The following is a 22258-nucleotide window of genomic DNA, read 5'->3' on the forward strand; positions in this document are numbered from 1 at the left end:
CCTAACCTGGTCACACGATGGTTCTCACAGTGGTTTTATGCACAGTGGCAATGATCACACCTTTTTTTTGGTTTTGTTTTGTTTATACTTTGGCTGATATGATGAAACACATCATTAATAAAAGGTCAGTGATCATCAGCACCACCACGTAGAGGTTTAAATACCTGGAGTTTTAGAAGTGACTAATTCTCTTGGATGAGGGGGGAAATATTTTCATGAATCTAGACTGAGCAGTCTAGCTCAGTTTTTTTCATACACCCTGTTACGGCCCAGCTCAAAAGCCGCAACATAAAAAAGGAGACGAATACCAGAGTGGTAGTGAGAAGAGGTTTTATCTTAAAATGGCATAGCAGGTTGGCTAAAATGGCTGGTGCCACCGAGGCAAAGACTAGTGAGCTTCCGGGAAGCTTGCCTCAGGTATGCTTTTATCAATTAGCACCGGCTGAAAACATTGAGGAGATTAGGGGCTGCAGAGGGACGTAACACACTCAAGACCTTAAAGTCCTGAATTACTGAGAAAAAATGTCTCCCATCTGCCCCAGGGCCTTCTTCATGTATGACGTGCCCAAAAAACTTAATCCAGGAGGCTTCCTAGTCACTGCTGCTCATATTCACAGCCTCTTTCTTTTGGTCATTACGAGAGCTCGTGACTGTAGGTGAGGGTAGAGACGTAGATCGAGCAGTAAATTGAGAGTTTTGCTTTGACACTCTACTCCTTTTATCATGACCCATACAGTCCTGCTGCAGCTATCCTCAGTTGTGATTAAGATTAAGGAGTGACCACAATATGTAGGTGTTGGTCAGCTGTGTGTGTACCTCATCGTTCTGAGTTTGCTGAACTAATTTTAGCAGCTCTGCTATATCTTTGATCTATCTCACTCAGCCAATCACACGGAGGCTAGAAACAGGAATTATGAAGAAGATACGGGATGTGGCCCTAACCTTTATAGACCAGGTAAAAGAAAAGGTGAAAGTACTCTAACAAGGCATCTGACCTTTCTGAGGAGGAAATTACAGTTTTGGACGATATTACCCCAGTGCTAAAACTATTCAGTCTGAAACAAAACTCTTACAGTTAACTACTTTACACTGGATCAACCTGTACCCCATGAAATATTTTTATATGCTTTTATTTTACACTAAAGGAATGACTGGATGGGACACTTTCAAGTCACAGAAAGAATTTATGACTTTATGATCCTCTAATCACATACAGTGACCTTGTACTCTGAGCTCCCTAGACAGCATTTGGATAGCTCACAATTACGCTACCTCTGGTACAGTTCATTTACAGGACAGGTGAATCTTCTGTGGACCAGATGTGGCCAACAATTATGAAAAAAGGGTGGAGCTGTGGCTGAGCTGAAGCCTGAATGAGGTCAATCAGGGGCAAATAGAAAACCTGTGTGAGTAACACATGGTCAAACATTTCTGTTAAAACATTCCTTTAAAAAAACCTTTGCTAAAGAAATAACAAAAATGAATAACAAAAATAAAAAGAGCAGCTGGAGTCAAAGGACCAGATTTTGAACTGGCTCTGACGGTCATAGCAGCTAAGCGGAGGATAAAATATGAGCCCTGTTTTTGCATTATGAGCCTCAGTGTGTGTGTGTGTGTGTGTGTGTGTGTGTGTGTGTGTGTGTGTGTGTGTGTGTGTGTGTGTGTGTCTATGGAGATATTCACATAGACGGATGCTTTGTGGTTTCATTCACGTCATTCTTTCACTTCCTTTCTGTATCTTTGTCTTCATCTTTCTCCCACTCTCTTTCGCCCGCTCTCTCTCTGTAAACACTGTAAATATAAATGCTCTGCATTCAGACATTTAAATCTTGATTCATGTGTCTAAAAGCTGACTCAAAAAATAGTCAACAGCAGCAAGGCAACTATCCTCCTCTTCTTTTTTGTGCCCATATCTGCTTTCTTTTGCCTTCTCTTCTTCACCTACTCTACTTCCTCCACCCACCTGCCTGCCTGTGTCTCCGTCTTTCTTTCTACCTCAATCTGTCTCTGCACCCTTGTCGCTCAATTATTCGATGGTTTCCCACCTGTGGCGTCCTATCAGCTCCGCACCGATGGTTGCAGAAAGAGATTGAACCGAGCTGACCTAAAAAGAACTGAAGAAGAATAAGTGGCGCTGATGAGGAGATAGAAGAAGAGTCAAAGCAGGAGAAGGAGGGAGACAAAAAAGCAGAGGTGGAAGACAAAAGAAACAGACAGTCATGATTCACTCAAGTAAGTAATTTACGAACATACGTACAAACCTTGCTTATTTCTTCTTTTGACATTGGAGCAGGTTGCAGCAAACTAACAAAAAAGCCAACATTTGCACTGATAAGAATGAGTTACTCAGCGTTAAAGGAGAAAATGTGAGTAAAATGTGCGGCGTTAGTATGCAGCGTGAAATGAGCCCGAGACCATTAAAACGTCATCTAACAAACGGCCGGGCTTAATACCACCATAGGTTCCCGTCACTTTGTACCTGAAGTAACTTCAAGGTTATGAACGTCTTCTGAAAGTTTTTGATGTTTCTTGATCTCTGAAGCTGTGGCAGTCAGGCAGTTAAAGGGGACACCAAAATGGCAGTTTGGCTTGAAATGTCACTTCATCACATGACAAAACACAACAAAGACTCAACTTTGGCTCTTTATAATCTTTCAATGCCATGTTCAGGGGTGTCCGCTCCAAAGTTTTCTTCTTAGGCTGCACTAGACTAGCTTTACACGAGTTTTACTTTAATTCTTGCTAATGGCACAACGCCACAGTTATGTAGCTCACGTTCGTACCGTCTGAAGTGACTCACTTGAATGTTCCTTCTTTAAAAAATTAGAATCTCAAAAAAGTCCGAGCTGGGATGATTTTCAGGTCTTGTTCTCATTTGTTGCTTAGTTGTCTTAGTTTTCTGACTGTTTCTGGTTTCCCTCTTCTTCAGCCTACCTGACAGTTTTTTTGTAGTCCTTAACAGTAAAGCTTGAGTTTTAACCACATGAAGTAATTTCCCTCCATAATTTAAATTAATTTAACTTAGTTTAGCTTTTACCTGCACTTTTACCTGAGAGCCACTGATTTGACCCCCCAAAAAAACCAAACAAACACAACAACATGAAAACAGTGTGGCTTAGTTTACGTGTTTAAAAATAAAAGAAGAGAAAATCTGTATGCACATCCAAAAAAGTGTATTTTTTAGCTTGAAGCATCTGCTGTTAAACCGTTAAACCATGTTTTTGGCTTGAAACTTTTTCCACATTTATTATGCATAAACCCTTGAGCTAAGGACAATGTGAAAATGTCGACCGAAAGCTAAGCAGAGGCAGAGACACCTGTATGCAAACTAACACCTCTGGTTTGCTGAGCAGAAAGGAGTGTTTTGCTTGCTAATGTAAAGTTTCAGTTCTGTTTCTCACATGGCACAAAGGTGCAGTTACCCAGACAGGAAGGTACACTCATACTGGCCTTTAAATCTGAGCAGAACCCAAGTAGAGCTAGTTCAGGTTTCTCCTATATGTTAGTCTCATGTTGACAAAAGTAATGCTAATTTGCTGTCAATTAACGTTTACCATGCTCACCATCTAAATAAATTGTGTTAGCATATTTATTTGCTAATATTTGCTTTATGCACTGTTTTGCAGCTGAGACTGATTAGACTTTCACTTCAGAACAAGTTTGCAATTCCAGTTTAGCAGAGGAGAGGCCTAGCGGAGAGCTAGCAGCTACAGCTGCCTGTGTCCGCATGCTAAGCAACCAACAGCATCTCTGTTAAAGAATAATTTTGGGCCTTACCAGTAAAACTCCAAGATGAGTTACAAAAACGAAAAGCTGTTATGAAAAGAGGGACTTACTTCGTAGCAGGCCATGAACGTGTTTCTTTTCAGCATTCTAAAATAGAAGTCTGCAACCAGCCTTATGACGCCAACTTCAGTGTTGGCTTCATTTTTCACCCCAAAGGAAATATTACAGTTAATATCCTCAGGCTAACCACAGAAAACAGGAATCAGAAGCCCAAAAAGTGTCAACTAAAATCCACAGCTTTCACTTCAGGTACTCTACATACACTCTGAAACCTTTAACTGTTACTTTTAAAGGACAATTATTACTTTTATTTAGGGCTGAACGATATATCGCATTTGCGATAATATCGCGACATGATCAAGTGCAATTTTCTAACCGCAAAGGCTGCGATTATACTCTGGACATGTCCAAATTCATGGGCTGCATCCTCCTGAGGCCGCATTTGTAGACCGATTACGTCACAGCGACGCGCCGAAGGCTGTCCAAATTACTACCATATCCCAGAATTCATAGCGCGGCCCAGCCAAACTCCAGTTTCCAACAATGGCGGCCGCTACTAAGTTTTAAAATTACTCATACTAATCTTTCTGGGTCACAAAATAAACTTTTAAAATATTTTCAGGCGAGAAAGTAGTTGTGTAAACATCAAATATCTGCTCGGTTTATCAAGATATCCCATATTTGCAAAAGTGCTTTGACGTTTTCAGAGGCGTCTGCTACCCACCAGCTCGACAGCTAGCCGGGAGCTCGAGGGTTACTGATGCGGCCGAGAACGGCACAACTCCCGGCACATCATTTTCAGATCACCGCGGAGTTTCGCTGCTCGGGTTAAACGTAATATATAAGTCACTTAGACAACCTAAAAATGTTATTGTTGGGCTTTTTTCAGTGTTTTGTTTGTTCGTGAGTAAATCGGTTTGGCTGAGATTAAAGTTATTAGATTAGATAAAATAAAACTTTATTAATCCCCCGGGTGGGTTCCTCCTTGGTTTTCACACAGCTGACTAAACGTCAAACAGAAAACTTATTAAACAGAAATATGAGACAGTCGAGAATTTACACCAGTGTCTGGTTATATTTTAGATAGCAAGAAGTAGACGGCCGAGTTTATTAAACTCCACCGAGACAGCGGTGACGCTAATCAGAACTAGACCGTCCAATTTCACGCCTTTAAACTTTAAAGGCGTGTTTGTGTGTGTGTTTATACAATTGCTATTATGTTTGAACTTTATGTGTAATGTTACTGACTGCAGAGATCAGTAAGATGTGTGTATTTTTTATTTATTAGTTTTATTTATTTAATATTATTTTTTAATTGAATGACTGTCTAGTAGTTCACAGATGTCGAAAAACTGAGTGTGGTAAAGCCACTGATTTTTTTTATGTATATTTCTGCAATCTGCACATTGTACTGACTTTCATTTTAATGTTTACACCAGGGTTCCTTGTCAGCACTTTATGCTCAGATGTTTGTAAGCTAAAAATAAACTATTGTGTATGTTCAAATATACTGTTGTGATTGAAGAAGTTAAATAAAAATGTCAGTCATCAATTCATGCATCACCTCATGTCATCATAACAGAGGTCTGTCTTCCAGGAAAGAACAGTTTAAAATTAATGTAATATAGTATTGGCCATACTATATGATGTATTGCTTGTCTTTGTTTAATAATACAGAAGACAAAGACCTTAAAAAATAATCGCATATCGCATCGCAATCGCAATATTGGGGCAAAAAATCGCAATTAGATTATTTTCCATAATCGTTCAGCCCTACTTTTATTTAGAATCTAAGTGCTTATTTTACCACTTGGTAAAGCAGTAAAGAAAGAAAAAGAATGCAGTACCTGAGTGTATGACCCATGCCAGCCCATTTAAAAATATAATCCTGGCAATGCACAATGCATTTAGCATCAGTTATACAAATCTTAGAAATCTGAGAATTCACGGATATGGCTTCTGTGTTTTTTTCTGCCGATTACACCCCTCTTAGACCCCCTGGCAATAACAGATACCTCAATAAAACTGTGTGTTCCCTGACCAGCTACGGGAAGTTGCTGCAAGTCTCTAGGTGAAACTGGCTGCAAAGAGGTTTACTACACCAAGGTCATCCATACACAGTGTTGGGGAGTAACGGAATACATGTACCGCCGTTACGTATTTAAAATACAAAATATGAGTAACTGTATTCCGTTACAGTTACCGTTTAAAAAGGTGGTATTCAGAATACAGTTACTTTGTTGAAATAAATGGATTACACTGCGGTACTTTCCTGTTTCATATTGTCGCGGGTCAGGACTGTTTGGGTTTTGTTTGACAGCTACGTTCTGTTGTTCCAGGCGGCAGCGTTACGGTTGCCATGGTTACAGGGTGACGCTCTCTCTCTCTCTCTGCGACTGTGTGTTTCCTGGGTGAGAGAGCGCCTTTTCGTTGCTGTTGTTGTTGTGCTAAGCTAATAGGCAGAATGCTACAAGCATAGCTCTAAAGAATGTAGCATCATGGGCAGTGTAGTTCGTGCTGCAGGGAGAATGGACTGCCATACACGTTATGTGTCTGTGAGCGCGAGGAGGGAGAAAAAGGAGAGTGGAAAGGTACGAGTTGTCATCGAGGAAAAACGGGAGCTGGAAGCATGTAAATGTAATAATAACCACTTCAGCCAAGAAGAGTGCCTGACGAGCCCAGTTGTAAGTAAGCTATTAAGACTCGACTGTACGCTTTGTTCGTGTTTTCCTCCGAAACAATAAGTTCCGTTGGAGCAGCCTTTCAACGCCTCTCTCTGTCTCTCGCAAGAAAAATTGACCCACACAACAAAGTAAAGCTATTTTTCGGCTACGAGCTGACAGGGACCCCGCCGTATTAGTCAGAGGTCCCTTTACTACAGTTCGGAGTCGCGGACCTTCAGTAATAGTAATAAATCACACAGCAATAGTACATTCACGTTGTTGTAAAAAGCATGATAATATATTAAGTAATCCAAAGTATTCAGAATACGTTACTGTCATTGAGTAACGTAACAGAATACGTTACAGAATACATTTTGGGGCATGTATTCTGTATTCTGTAATGGAATACATTTTAAAAGTAACCTTCCCAACACTGTCCATACATGTATTGTGGTTGCTAGCAGGTTGCTGTGGTCATCCTTAGTTTGCAAGTAAGATGCCAGTTTGTCTGGAAACACTCTTCAACAAATTACCAAGCAGTAGTGAAACTCAACACAATCTGAGACAAACTGGACATTGTTTGCCTTCATAGAAACACTTGAAATGTGTTGATTGCAATGATAACTCATAACAGAGTTTCATATTGTAACACTTTGTAAACCTTTTAGAGTTTTGCTTTTACTGGTTTGCAAGAGGTTGGCAGGTGTTTGCAGACAAGTTGCCTTTTTTGTGCAGTCAATGGATGACTTTAGCAATCTGCTCAGAGGTGGGACCAAGTCATTGTTTTGCAAGTCTCAAGTAAGTCTCAAGTCTTTATCCTCAAGTCTCAAGTCAAGTCTCAAGTAATGTCAGGCAAGTCAGAGTCGAGTCTCAAGTCACTGGTGTAAAAGTCCGAGTCAAGTCACAAGTCTGAAACTTTGAATTTCAAGTCCTTTCGAGTCTTTAAAAAAAAAAAACAACGAAAAAATAATGTTGCAGTTATGCTAAATGTAAATATTAGACCATGTAATTTTAAAATCTGTGTTTTTCTCAACACATGACAAAATAGTGAACTTAGAAAATATACACAAATTGTGAAATTGCACCTCTTTAAAATGCAGCTCAATTAAACTTAGCTCCAAGAATAATTTTCACCGACAGTTCTGAGATAAGCTGCATGTTATTCTTGGATGCGGTTGTAGGACCGGCTTTAAAATCGCATGACAAAAATATCATACACATTAAAAAAACTGTATCACCAACGTAGCCTGGACAACATTTGCTAGTTAGATGAAGTCAGCTATCTCATCGTAGCATATTTATATGCATATTTATAATCATACGGTTCTTGGAGTGAGCGCATACACTCATGAAGTTTAGTAACTTCAGGTCACTGCAACAAGCCCAGGTACAGTTTACCGACGGATGGGTACAGGACCTTGAAATGCACCGTGTAGAAAGTAAAGACCATCGTACGTATCATAAGTTTACCAGTCTCACAAATCGTCGTCATAAATACACATTCGTTAACCGTTTATTAATAGGACCTTTGAGCTCAACGGTAATTAATTAGTAGTGGAAATAATTTCTGGTAGCATCACAGAAATGTAGCAGTGACAATAATATTGTATGCTGTAATCGTACTGGGCAATTAGTGATACAAAAAACCTGTTTTATCCTGTGAATAAAAGTATATGTTTTTGTCAATGTACCATAATAACAGAGGCGAAACGCAATATTGTGTCAGGACAATTCACTATTTATGCACAATAAACAAAGGAGCATAGCGCGACAATTTCTGTTCAGCGCCAGACTTGCTTGTAACCTATATCACCAGTTATGTTATGAAAGTGACGTATTAACTACTAAAAAACACTGACCTTTGTGTAAATGCTTGGAGCAGACTAACCTGTGAGCTGGAGGTAGGGTTGCCAACCGTCCCTTAAAATACGGAATCGTCCCGTATTTAGAAACAAAAGTACACGTCCCGTATTGAGCTAATAAGGGACGCACTTTGTTCCGTAATACAGTGAGAATCAAAAGTAGTCTATAAATGTTTATGGAATTAACGCTTTGTTTGAAAACATAATTCCCAGCCCCTCTCCTGCTTTGTGACCAATGAGCTGACAGCACACTTATGACAATTCGAGTATGACAAGTCAGATTACCGCTCATCTCATTGGTTGAGGAAAGGTCGCTTACGGAGAAAATACCGGAAGACAACCGATGACCACAACAACAAGCATGGCCAACAGGGAAACAAACGCCGACACTGCGGTGCAAGTCTCGGACGGCACACTGTGCGTCCATAAAATGAAGGTTATAACAGAAAATCTGTCGCTCGCTCTCTCTGTCTTTCACTCACACAGACACACCACCACATCAACTTTGCTAAATTGCTAATGAAAAACATTGATCAGGCAGCTGTGATTGAGCAGCAGTGTAAATCCAACTATTTTCACGGTTGTTGTGGTCGTGATAATTTTGTGAGGCCACATGGAAAAGGCTCGGATGAGCTTTCCAAAGTTCTACAAGTTGTGCCTCCATCGCTTGTGTCCAGATCACACGCCGCACAGCTGTGCTGCAACGTCTTTTTCACCGACGTTTACGTGTTTGCGCGTGAGCAGCTGCGGTGACACCCTCACGAGCGATTGATGATCGGGAGCTGGTCGTGAGGTGTTAATCGCTTCTCGTTACCCCACGTATACTACACGACGCACGATGAAGGCCAAAATCGGGCTGATCACCAAATCGGTCGCACGACTCAAAAATCGGCTCAAAATGGGCCAAAAATCGCACAGTGTGAGCCCAGCATTAGAGCAGCAATGTTTGTTCCCCTCAGAGAAAGAAAAAAAAGGCTGCAAAAGTACAGGGAGGACTGGGAAAAGGAAAACACCTGGCTGGGAAAGTGCATGATAACACCTATAAAGCGCACTGCACTGTGTGCCGGCGCACTTTTTCCATAGGCATGCTTCTATTGGTGGGCACATGAAGAACACGAGGGGCATGAAAGCTCGGGGAACCCTTTACCAATTTTTTGTCCGCCAGGCCACGGCAGAAGCAGATATGGTATGTAAACACTGGTTTGTTTTTTTTAAACCCTCTGGTTAAGGTTAATATGGGCATGTGCGGTGAATATCAGGGCTATGTGGCCAGAAGTGTGATAATATAATTTATTTTGTGTAATAAACAACTGCAAGGATAGATGATTACAACAAATAGATGACTAATACATAAAAGTAATACATAGATGAATAATGATGATGAGTTATGATGCGTAATCATGGGAACAAGTGGGTTTACAAACAGGAGCAGCTGATTAGCATTAGAAAAGCTGAAATAATACCTCAACTGAAGCCAACTGTACTAAATGCACTAAATGTGCACTGTTACAAGAATGATTTTGTTCTATTGTTTTCTATTAATTTATATAATTTTAAGTTAAGTAGGACAGAGTTCTTTTAAAGAAAGATTTACTTATATTCTCAAAAGTTAAGCATGACAGGCTTCTGTTTAAGAAAGAGACCTGTTTTACTGTGTTAATGTTGTCATTGTGAGCTAAAAATAAATGGCTAAATGATCATTTGTTTCCCATATGGTCATATCACAAAGAATATGCATCTGCTTAAATCAAGTTCAAGTCAAATGGTTAAAAAATAATTTCACACACAAAAAAAGAGCTACCACACTGGGAAGGGTGAAGACAACTGGGTTGCCCGGCCCTGGCCACGAGGTGTCCCTTATTTATTTTTCAGGGAGTTGGCAACCCTAGCTGGAGGGTTCTGGGACGTTATATTTGACCTTTGAATGGCTGCAATCCAGGCCACCCGTCGCCTCTTTGTTACTTCGGAAACATGGCTCGAACAATTTAAGAGAAATTATCGGATTACCTCGTTGAAGAGCAACGAGGTAATCCGATAACAACCGATCTCTTTACCCGTCGGCTTCCCATGACTGTCATGCGACCGGCTATTGCAGTTAATAATACAACGGCTTCTTGTGTTTCTTTTTATCGCTGTATAACTGATTTTAATTGAAAGCCTGCGTGCGCTAGTACCGCTTGCCACGAGTTCCCAGAATCCTTTGCGGTTCTACCCGTGAATGACGTCACATTTTCAATCTCTATATAATATGCATGTTAAATTTTGTATTTGGGGTAAAATATCAAGTCTTTTCAAGTAAACCGGTTCAAGTCCAATTCAAGTCCCAAGTCATTGGTGTAAAAGTCCAAGTCAAGTCACAAGTCTGAGAACATTTTTTCAAGTCAAGTCTAAAGTCATAAAATTAATGACTCGAGTCTGACTCGAGTCCAAGTCATGTGACTCGAGTCCACACCTCTGAATCTGCTAGCGGCCAAAGCAAACACAAGGACGCATCTGATGACTGCTTTCATCTAATGAAAGCTAATAACCTCAACGGATGACTTACTAACCAGGTTGACACAGAGGCTATAGTCAAAGAGTCAGTTTGCTTTAGGGAACTTCCTAACTAAGCGACTTGAAACAGAAGTATCTGCATGATGGCCATATTAAGAGCTGTTTCATCTCTTTAAATACTCAGGAAAGGTGAATAGCTTAGAGGAAACACTGAAACATTTCTTATGAAAAGAAAAGAGATGATTTCATCCCATGAGTCATAATGATAAACAATTAGAAAACATTCGGTTAATATAGAATAGAATAGAATAGAATAGAATAGAATAGAATTCAACTTTATTGTCATTGCACATGCACAGGTACAGGGCAACGAAATGCAGTTTGCATCCATCCAGAAGTGCTTTAGTGATATAGATATATTACAATATATATTGGCAATAATATAGATATGTGAGTATATTACAGAAATGGGTCTATTATGGTATGTTATAATGTACACGGTATGAAGTATGTTGTGAATATTCTATAACTATAAGTATGTACAGGCTGTAGTGAGTACAAGCTATGTACAGGATATGAACAGGATATAAATATGAAAAACTATACAGAATATGAAATAAATAACTTTACAGAATCTGGGATATACAGCTATACAGAAATGGGAACTATGCAAGTTGTAAACAGTTGTAGGATTAAAGATTATCGAATGTACAGAATGATTATTTACACAGAGCTATACAGTAGTGCAGTTAAGATAAGTGAGGGTGTAGATAGTTTCTACAGAGGCTATATAAAGTGCTAGTGGTTGTGAGTGGTGGTTCAGTCCATGTTATTATTGTGTTTGAGGGTACAGTTGTCCATTGTGGGTGTGTGTATGTTCAGTCCATGAGTTTAACGTGGGTCAGATGTCAGGAGGCAGAGTTCAGGAGTCTGACAGCTGTATCTACTATGATGCAGTAAGCAAAAATATAAAATGAATGCAGGTCCTGTGGTACCAGCAGGTGGATTCTCTGTAACCTGAAACAGAAGGTTTTCAGCTGAACGTCCAGTTAGTGGAGCAGAGAACTGTTTGGATCCGTTAATTGTTCACAGCCACAGTCATTTGGATGACCTCTGAGCTGAGTCCACAGTTTAACAGCTGCTGTATTGCCTGAATAGGTAGAGGTTACACTGGATCACCTCTCCAGTAGGAAGTGAAAATATGACAGGATAGGCAAACACTTCCTTTCACCTTACAGCCCATTTATTCCTGTTTATCTATCATTACAATGTTGGTAAGGAAGTGACATGATTTCACCGATAAATAGTCCGAGATAAGCATTTTATGATCCTGAAGAAATATGTCAGCTACATAAATGATCACACTGTTGAGGAGTTGCGTTTAAAAGCTGTCTGTTTCTCTGATCACTGAGCTTCTCTTTTCCTAACTCCTGATTCTCCTTCACACCTTTCCTCGACCTTGTTACATTTTCCATTGGCTGATCAGATATAGAAGAGGTCATTTTTTTGGGCTATTTGACTGCAGCCTTCGTCTAAAGCTGTCCCAAAGCTGTCCCACATCCTACTTTTTCTTTACAGGTAAACTTTTAAATAAATATTCACCAGCTGGGACCACATCCTAAATTAGATTTGACTGCCAGTCCAATGAGATTTAGACTGGCGGTGGCTGCTGGGCTGGGCAGATCCTTCATCCACTCCCAGTAGCCTGATCATCCTTTAAAACATAACAACCTACAAAAAAGTAAACAGGATTTAGGATTTAAAACTGTACTTTGTAATTATGACATTGTGCACCAGTGGGAGGAAAAATTTAAAGTAAAAAAAAGTTTCAGAATAAATACATATAAACACAAATCAGTTAATAAAATGTAACTTTTATTTATCCAAAAGTTGAGGTTTTTAGGGCCCCAGCTGATAGAAACCTCGGAGACTGGTTGTTATTAGGGTGTTGGTTCACCAAAAACCAACAGAAGAGTTCATAATTCCCATGGCTTAACTTCTACAACAGGGAGGGCACATGCAAAGCATGATGGGACATGCCATAGATGCATTTGGCAGTTACAGTTAAAATCATGTGACACTTTGAGCATTTTGCCTTTGAGTGTTTTTTTTTTTGTTCTCTCAAACTCATAAAGTTGCACAGGAAGGAATGCAGCCATCACACACAGACACACCTGTCTGCTGGCCCACATAAACACACACACACATGCAGGCATGCGCACACAGGCTCACAGGAAACTGCACTTCCTGACAAAGACCTCCTACACAAAACCACAGAGAGAAAATTAACATGTATTTGAACTTAATATCAAGAGATGACCAAAGCTACAGAGGAAGCTGCGTCTGGAGGCAAAAGTCTAATCTGTTCTGTTTGAAATAAAAATTCTAATTATTTAATTAACCTTTAGTTTTATTTGATTTTAGTACAGATAGCGAGAGAGAGAGAGAGAGAGAGAGAGAGAGAGATGGGAACGTCGACCCTCTGTGGTTAACTCTAAAGACTATGTGAAATACCCTATGAAAGTCTAGTAGAAGATGTGAATGCCTCATTATGGACACTCTCTACTGTGACCGTCACTGCTTGGCTATACGACAAACAGTCACAAGGAGCAGTACCCACCTTAAAGGACACTAGAAGCAAAAATATCAAGCCAGTTTTTGTACCTGCAGAAGTCTGATGACGAAAGGGGCGCCTAAGAAGTACAGCAACCTGTCCGTGCCTGAGGCTTTGGAAACCTCCAAGCAAAGAATTGTGTTGTACTTAATTCAGGTTGAGGTGGAAGGAGAGTCATCCATTCATCAATCAATGTTTCTGGTTCTTTTAAACTGCAGAGAGTAATAGAAACCATTGAGACCATACATTGATGCATCAACTTGTGTTATAATCTGAACTCTATGTGCACCCCTATGTGTGGACACCACACATAGGGGTGCAAAATCCAGGGGTCCAGCATTCGGCCCTTTAATGTGTTCCCCTCATGTGCGCTTGTTCACTTACTGCAAATTTTGGTGAAAGATGACTCATCTGACCACACTGTTCTTTTTCCACTAACTCTGGCTCTGTGGTTTTTAGCAACACTCTCACTAATGCACTCTTCTTTGTAAAGAGAGCCCTGCCATAACATCTTCTCTCTCTCTCTCTTCTTTGATTGTCTGACCGTGCGAACTGACAGTGTGATCACATCCTGCACTTACTCTTACAATCACCTTCATGCAACGTATTGCACTGAGAGCATCACGGCCATCAAATGAAAGCCATTGGCCACAATTTCCGTCGCTGCTTTTACGGATGTCTGCATGCAGACGACACGCTAAGATGAGCAGTGTTTTTGACTAAAGCTTCTGCTAGCAATAAAACCTTTTCAAAGTCATTCAACTCTCAAGTTTAAGCAACAAAAATAAAGTTGATGTAATTATCATGTCTACACCATATCTGTGACAGACAGTCTGAAGTGCTCCAATATCACTTAGACTGATAAGTATGTCATAGACCTCTCCTCATCAACACAGAGATCAGTGTATTTTATGTAACTGGGCCTCAAACGTCATCCAAACACCCCTAAAAGCCTGTCAGCGTTGGCGACTCAGTCTTTAAACTGCATGAAATATGAGATATCTCTAAATCTCGTTGTGCGTGTCTTAGTCGTGAGTGAACAGAAATGGAAAATTACATTGAAAGTCAATCAGCAAATGTGAATGTAAACCTGTGTTGTCATTTTATTTTTAAGTGGACTCAGGCAATAGCTCTCTAGACTTTCTGAAGGTCTCTCAGAGATTTTCTTTGGCTGCTTTTCCCATTCTTTTTCCACCCTACTATTTTTAGAGGAATATGGTTTTGTTTTGACTTAGGATTCCTAAGTCAAGTCAACTGTTGTTGTCTCATACATAAAAGTGAATCCAACTTGACTCTGGATGTGAGAGGTAAAAGTACTCTAGTAGTCAAAGCCGGGAAGAATAAATGTGTTGTAGCAGATAAGAGTGATATAATTATGGAAATTATTCTGATCTTAAGAGGCTAATCAAAGGCCTAGTCAGTGAACCTAGCTTAATGTAGCCCAAGACCATAGATTTTTATTTTGAGGAATAACTAATACGTCAAGCTAAGTTGGAGAGATAGAGTTGAGATGATTTGAGGCATAGTGGATATATTAGAGAAAGGATGGTGAAGATGGAGCTAGTAGGTAGGAGGAAAAGAGGAAGACCACAGAGGAGCTACAAGAATATACAGTGACGAATAAGGACATGCAGAGGGTTGTGTGACATTGGACGATGCTGGGGATTTGCATTCCCTAAAGAGAGCAGTCAAAAGAAGAAGATGAACTAATCCGTTAGATTCATTAGTTTAGAAAGCTTCGTGGCAGATCAAAGCTACTGGAACTGTTTGATAGCAGGTGGCCATATTAACCTGCAGTGGTGAAAAAATGTTATGTCTTTGATTAATCTAGATTAAAAGAGGAAGAGGTATATTTGAACATAAAAGTGTGCCAAGAATAGAGCCCTGGGAAACTTTTTTCACTAATTCAACTCTGTTCTTGTTTGTTCCTTTCTTCAGATCACTCTATCCGGTCGATCATCTGCTGCTGCTGTGCTGTTCAGACCAGGTGGGCATTTAAAGAGTCCAAAACAAACATTAAAAAAAACAAGGAGCTCGTTCATTTTATAGATACTGATCAAAACATTAAGTTATAACTGATTTAAAAAAAAAATGATGGGAAGAACAGGAGGTGGGAGTGCAGCTGGCACCAAAAACAGAATAACAAGGCAGGGGAAGTAGAATTAAACCCAAGCACATGAGACTCAAGACTTTCAAAATAAAACAGTGCTAACACAGACTGACACACAGACCAAGGCATGTGAAATAAAGGCTGCCTCAAACCTGAATTTTTAAAATGGTCACCAGGAGGCGACTCTGCTGGTTTTATTGCAGGGTCCTTGCCTTAAAATATAAAGCACCACATGGCAACTATTGTTTTGATTTTATGCTATATAAATGAAACCGAAGTGAACTGAATCAGTTTGGGTAAAAACAAAAAAACATATGTGGCATATAGACTCACTGATTGATTGGTTGATTCCAGGGAGTTCAGCACTCGTGTGGAGCTGGAGAGCAGAACCTCCCTTTGTTTCCCAAACCGGCGGTATTCAGGACAACCCACCCGGGTAGGTCAAATGGGTTTGCTTCTGTGTGTTTCAATGTTTCATTCATTTCTATGAATTAATCTTTACTTTTTGTCTCAGTTACAGGTCGAGAGGTCAAGGAGAAAGCTCCCCCTCCCCCCTCCTGAGGGTGAGGACGGTGAAGGTGAGGGCCTCTTGAGTGTCGTGGCCATGTACGACTTCACCGCCAAGGAAGACACTGACCTCACACTCAAACAGGTATACACACACATGCAAACAAATAGAAACACAAAAATAAACTGCAGAGATTTGTTAATCTTTTGTGTTGTGACCACAGGGGGAGGAGTACATCATACTGCACAAGCAAGACCAGCTGTGGTGGCGGGCGCAGGACAAGCATGGGTACTTTCAATTTAAATTTCAGTGTTTGTGTTTGTTACAGCAAGAGTATTTTGAGCAATATTACTGCTCATATAAGATATCATAGAGCAATTATTGGTGGGATTGTGCTTGATCAGTAAAACAAATAAATATTGCTTTGTTATAGGAATGTGAAGTTTTCTGGACACAAAAATATGTTTGTTTATTTTTAATAACATATAGTATAGATAAAAATATTTCATAGTGTATGAAATACACCCTACAAATTTTCATTTTGAAATGTAAATAAATTTTTCAATCTAGAACTATTTTTTTTATTTAATTCTTAAACATCTTAAAGATTCTAGATTATCAGTGTTTTTTCTTCCTACTCTGTTTCTATCAGAAATAAAGGCTTCATCCCCAGTAACTATGTGACAGAGAAAAACAAAATCGAGGCAAACCCGTAAGTTTTACCATATTTTTGACTTTTGCCTTCTTTTTTTCTTTTTGCTTTTGTTTTTAGTCATTTTAGAATCACAAAAACAATCCTTTAAATTCTCATTGTCCATCCTGTAGGTGGTATTGCAAGAACATCACTAGGACAGAAGCAGAGCAGCTGCTAAGACAAGAGGTATTTATGCACCTATTTAAATGTGCTCTAAGCCAAGCAAAAACAATGGTTTAGCAGTAAAGCGTTCATGTATGCTGACATGGCCCGAATCAATGAATATGAGGTACATCAACCATGCACTGAAGTTTTTACCCCTCTCTAGTCAGTGTTTTTGAGCAGTGTTTACTACTACTTAGATAATTGTTGTTTCCTGGAAAAAAAAATTTTGTTTGTTTGTTTTGTTTTTAGCTTATCAAATGTGAAAAGCTGTATCTGACTGATTATTTTAGACCAGACTCAAAGTGGATGCTTTTATGCACACACTCAGTATTATATTAGCGAAGTTTTGAAATGTAATCTTTAGAGTGTTGGAGATAACCATGACCATATTTGGTCAAGAGGGCGGAGCATCAGATTATCAGCTAATGATGGCAAGTTTGGTTAGTAAACTGTCTTCGAAGATACGTACATGTGATAACCTGTGCAAGACAAGTACCAGCCTGATAAAACAAAACTAAAACTTTGCTCTTTAAAACTGTGGCAAAAATATCCTGAGCTGTCTGTACCGCAGTAATTACTGGATAATTCAATGTTAAATAGTTTAACATTACAAATGTTGTTTTTTCACAGCACAAAAAGTGAACTAAAAGAAGAATCCAAATTGAGACACATTATGTTATTTTAAAAAATGATTAACGATTACTCAAATAAATAATGTTTATTTCTTGTTTTCTTCCAGGACAAAGAGGGGGGATTTGTGGTCCGGGAGTCTAGTCGAAAGGGAGTCTACACCGTCTCTGTTTACACCAAAACAATAAGGTGATTCATGTAACCTGAAGGGTTAAATCTTAGCCTGTCTGACAAAGACAAAAAATACACTGAATTAAAATCACAAACAAAGCATATCTTAACCTACAAACTGATCAATTCTTCTGTTTCTTTGTCTTTAGTTCCAGCGGAGATGTCAGGCATTACCAGATTAAAATAACTGACAATGAGCAATACTACTTAGCTGAAAAACACATTTTCAGCTCCATACCTGAGGTCATACACTACCATGAACACAATGCAGCAGGTAATTAAGCACATGGTATTTGTAAAAACAACACTGTCAGTTTTCCATTCATTACTGCAGTTGATATGTTTGTTTGCATGTTTTGTGCAGGTCTAGTGGCCAGGTTGCGATATCCAGTCGGACCAATGGGAAGGTGTGTCCCTGCCACGGCAGGATTCAGCTCAGGTATGTGTATATAAACACTTACAGATCCTCTCTAGTATTAGTCAAAAATACCTGCTAAATTTAGAGATGGAGAAACACGTCAGCTATAGTTCTTACTGAGCCATTGAAACGGTTTTCTATTATACTCATTTCCTAACTCACACATTTTTTATTCTGGGACTGGGCTAGAGTAGCTTTGCATGATTTGCAGTTAAGATACTTATATTTATATCTATGTTTCTATCTATATTGGCTCTTTAGTCATGTAGAAGATCAAATGTCTAAAGATACTGAAGCGCACACAGAATTTCAACAATTTTGGGGGCTTTAACACATTTTGCCCTTGTAACCTTTAGTGCTTGGCCTGTAGCCTTCATCGCCCTGATGAAAGCTAAGGTTAAAGTGGAATGATCAGTCAATGAATAAAGTTGTTCTTCTTACTAAAAGAATATGATGAACTTTGACAGCTTGCTGAAATTGGATCTTCAACCTCTGTAAAGTAATATATTTCCACATAACAGTGGAAATATAAAACAGCTGTAATTAGCAGCTTAAACGCAAACTTCTTTCTATCAAATTACTTCACTGGCTAGCAGTCAAGTTTTAAAATGTGGACAGAATTAGGTCATTCAGAAACTGGTTGTATAAATGTATGCAAATGCATCCTTAACAAGGACAGGAATGAGAAGCAAGCAGATATGACCAGAGCTACATCTAATATATAGCAAAGTAAATGAGTGAACACAAAAATGAAAATATCTTTCATTTTGAAAATAGCTGAAAGTATCTTTCATTTTTGTAGCCTGATTTGAAAAAAAGATACAGATTAGAATATAATGTCTGTTTGTAGATGATGTGTTATTTTATATCAGAATTTGTTCCTCTTTCATTTCCCACGCATGCGACTAATAAAGGTTATCTCATCTTAACATTTCCTGTGGCATATTGCAATTATATTATTATCATAGACTAAATGTGGGTGTGTTCTTTATTTTTGAATTATTTTTGAATAAGTGTAATCATTATAAGGAATAGGAAAGTGAATCCAAAGTTAGAAAAATTAAAAAGCATCTAAGTATTTAACTAAATAATATAACTAAAGTTTTTTTTTGTTTTTTGTTTTTAAGAATTAGCAGTTTTCATGAAAAGCACATGAAATTCCCAACTTGTATTTATTCTGTTTCTTATATACTGGTTGGTTTTTAGGTCTCATAGAGCAAGAGGTTTTGAGATGACCTCACTCTTGTCTTTACTCACGTTATCTTGTTCTTGTGTTTTTTCTTCTAGAAAAGTGGGAGATCAATCCCAGTGAGCTGACCTTCATGAAGGAGCTGGGTAGTGGTCAGTTTGGCGTGGTGAGGTTTGGCAAGTGGAGGGGACAGCAAAGAGTGGCCATCAAGGCCATCAGGGAGGGAGCCATGTATGAAGAGGACTTTATCGAGGAGGCCAAAGTCATGATGTAAGGATGTCGGGATAATCCGGATGTGGGAAAAGGAAGAGCAATTAAAGAGCTCCTTAAAAACATTTTGTGACTGATCTCTCTTTTAGGAGGTTGTGCCACCCGAAGCTTGTACAGCTGTATGGCGTTTGTTTGCAGCAGCGCCCCCTGCTGATCGTAGCTGAGTTCATGGAGAATGGCTGCCTGCTGAACTTCCTGCGGCAAAGGAGCAGAACTCTACCGGAGTCGTGGCTTTTGTCTATGTGCCAGGATGTGTGTGAAGGGATGGATTACCTGGAGGGACATAGTTTCATCCACAGAGACCTGGTGAGCCAACACAGTAATTCTATATAACATGAGTAACAGTCTATGAAATCATGGTATATTTTTTGTAAGATTTGAACCTGTACAGAGTTTGTACAGACTCCTGTATAATGCATCTTTGACATCTTCAGATTCAAGGTCTTTATTGTCAATATAACAATATACACAGTATTCAGTGTACCAAAATATCCCAAGATCCCATGGTGCATTTATAAGAGTATAATATTTAAGAATATAAATATATATATATCTTCAAGAGAGATTAACTAGAAATTATAAATAAATAATAACTACATTTAGGTAAAATAAAATATAAAATACTAAAATATGTGATTTGGTCGGCTAACCGAATTTCCCAGAGGAACCCACCCGAGGGATTAATAAAGTTCTATCTTATCTTATCTTAAAACAGAAGAAGGACAAGATTCAAAAAATAAATTTCAAAACTTGTGCTGCTCAACCCAAAGATTAAAATAACTAAAATGCTCAAACATACAGTGGCTTGCAAAAGTATTCGGCCCCCTTGAACTTTTCCACATTTTGTCACATTACAGCCACAAACATGAATCAATTTTATTGGAATTCCACTTGAAAGACCAACACAAAGTGGTGTACACATGAGATCTGTTCTAGCTGAATATTTGGTTTATAATGTTTCTTTTCCATATCCAGGCAGCCAGGAATTGTCTGGTTAGTGAGCACAATGTGGTGAAAGTCAGCGACTTTGGAATGACCAGGTATGTTCTTTTTTTATTTTAACCACATTTGTTATGCAGACTACCTATAGAATCTAAAGCATGGTGAATAACTACTCCTGCCACCTGTTCTCTGGTTATATTTAAATTCTTCAACTATGTTTGCCAGATACGTTCTAGACAATCAGTACACCAGTTCAATTGGTGCCAAGTTCCCAGTGAAGTGGTCTCCTCCTGAAGTTCTCCACTACAGTAAATACAGCAGCAAGTCTGACATCTGGTCCTATGGTGAGGAAACACAGGCCAAATATACCAAGTGTATAGCTCCTGAGTAGTTGTAGCTTAAAATAGATTGCAGCTTCTCTTTGTCTTCCCAATCTCTCTCTCTCTACGTGTGTGTGTGTGTGTGTGTGTGTGTGTGTGTGTGTGTGTGTGTGTGTGTGTGTGTGTGTTTATGTGTTTATATGTATATATATATATATATATATATATATATATATATATATATATATATATATATATATATATATATATATATATATGTATACATATATATATATGTGTGTGTGTGTGTGTGTGTGTGTGTGTGTGTGTGTGTGTGTGTGTGTGTGTGTGTGTGTGTGTGTGTGTGTAATATGTGTCTAGTATTACATATATGTGGCTATTTTTCTCCAGGTGTGGTAATGTGGGAAATATTCTCTGAGGGTCGGACTCCATTTGAAAACCGATCAAATGTGGACGTAGTTACTGACATCACCAGGGGGATCCGGCTGTACCGACCACAACGTGCTTCACAACCACTGTACGCCATCATGTACCGCTGCTGGCATGAGGTATTAAACATTTTGTATTTTAATATTTTGACTGTACCATGTTTCTGCACCTTCTATAAAGAAATGCATGACATCTTTCTCCTCTTCTTCTTTTCATCTACTATTACGTCTCCTTTTCTTCTTCGGTGGTGGTGCAGAAGCCTGATGGTCGGCCATCTTTCTCTGAACTGCTGGAGGAAATCAGAAAACTGGCAGAAAATCAAGACTAGCACACACATATTACTATATCGCTGGACTCCAAACTGTTTGTTTATTGTTGTCATGAATGTAAATATATTTTATTCTGTCTTTGTAAATAAATATTTTTATAAGGCCTTGCTTTAATGCTCTTGTTATATATTTTACTTAATGCACATCAGCTGTGGATACATACGAACAATGAAGTGATCAATGCTGTTCCTTGTTTGCTTTGAATTTGAAGGAACTTACTGTGCACATGAAACACACATGAAAGTGATAGTAGCACAAATATATTAATAGTATGAGTATGCAGTTGTGTACATTAGGATTGAGTGACCAAATGAATAAGAGAATGCATCATTCATTGAAAATTTGAAACGGAACAACAACAACAACAACAAATTGGTGTCATAAAAATGTTAGCACATGTTTACATGTTTTCTATCTCCCTAGACCAGTGGACTAATCTTCACAAAGCATGGCATAATTATTTCAGAGGACACTGTGTCAACTTCCACAGGCCTATGGCTTTTATAAATATTTTATACAAATCCCACAATCATGTTTATATTTGTAGATTTGACAGTTCGTTCATCATCATAGACGAGTGGACTAATCTTCTTGAAACTCTGTATAAGCATTACATAAATGTATCAAGAGCTTCATCACTAATA

The 22258-nt window shown here is 38.9% G+C and overlaps 1 protein-coding gene across 3 annotated transcripts; it reads left to right on the forward strand.

Moving 5' to 3' along the window:
* Positions 1–1676: 1676 nt before the first annotated feature.
* On the forward strand, positions 1677–21712 carry txk (TXK tyrosine kinase). 3 transcript variants are annotated; one of them, XM_085392305.1, is made up of 16 exons: positions 1677–2232; positions 15357–15405; positions 15883–15964; positions 16043–16180; positions 16260–16324; positions 16689–16748; positions 16862–16916; positions 17635–17714; positions 17846–17970; positions 18061–18135; positions 19402–19573; positions 19663–19879; positions 20549–20613; positions 20741–20859; positions 21247–21404; positions 21542–21712. In XM_085392305.1, exons 1-16 carry the CDS (start codon positions 2220–2222, stop codon positions 21611–21613), a joined length of 1545 nt encoding a protein of 514 aa, XP_085248431.1. In that variant the 5' UTR covers positions 1677–2219; the 3' UTR covers positions 21614–21712. The 3 variants fall into 3 exon arrangements, with proteins under 3 accessions (XP_085248431.1, XP_085248440.1, XP_085248448.1); XM_085392314.1 differs by lacking the exon at positions 1677–2232 and adding an exon at positions 7226–8747; XM_085392322.1 differs by lacking the exon at positions 1677–2232 and adding an exon at positions 9404–9497.
* The last annotated feature ends 546 nt before the right edge of the window (positions 21713–22258 follow it).

Source organism: Rhamphochromis longiceps, linkage group LG3, assembly GCF_057381845.1.
Source record: "Rhamphochromis longiceps isolate RC_006_pf linkage group LG3, R_longiceps_female_GT1.1, whole genome shotgun sequence".
Taxonomy (NCBI): Eukaryota; Metazoa; Chordata; class Actinopteri; order Cichliformes; family Cichlidae; genus Rhamphochromis; species Rhamphochromis longiceps.

Bases quoted from the DNA above. Each gene is read 5' to 3' on its own strand.
- txk (XM_085392305.1), top strand. The intron at 15,406-15,882 runs GTGGGCATTTAA...GGTTGATTCCAG, and splicing joins TGCTGTGCTGTTCAGACCAG to GGAGTTCAGCACTCGTGTGG. The intron at 20,860-21,246 runs GTGAGGAAACAC...ATTTTTCTCCAG, and splicing joins GTCTGACATCTGGTCCTATG to GTGTGGTAATGTGGGAAATA.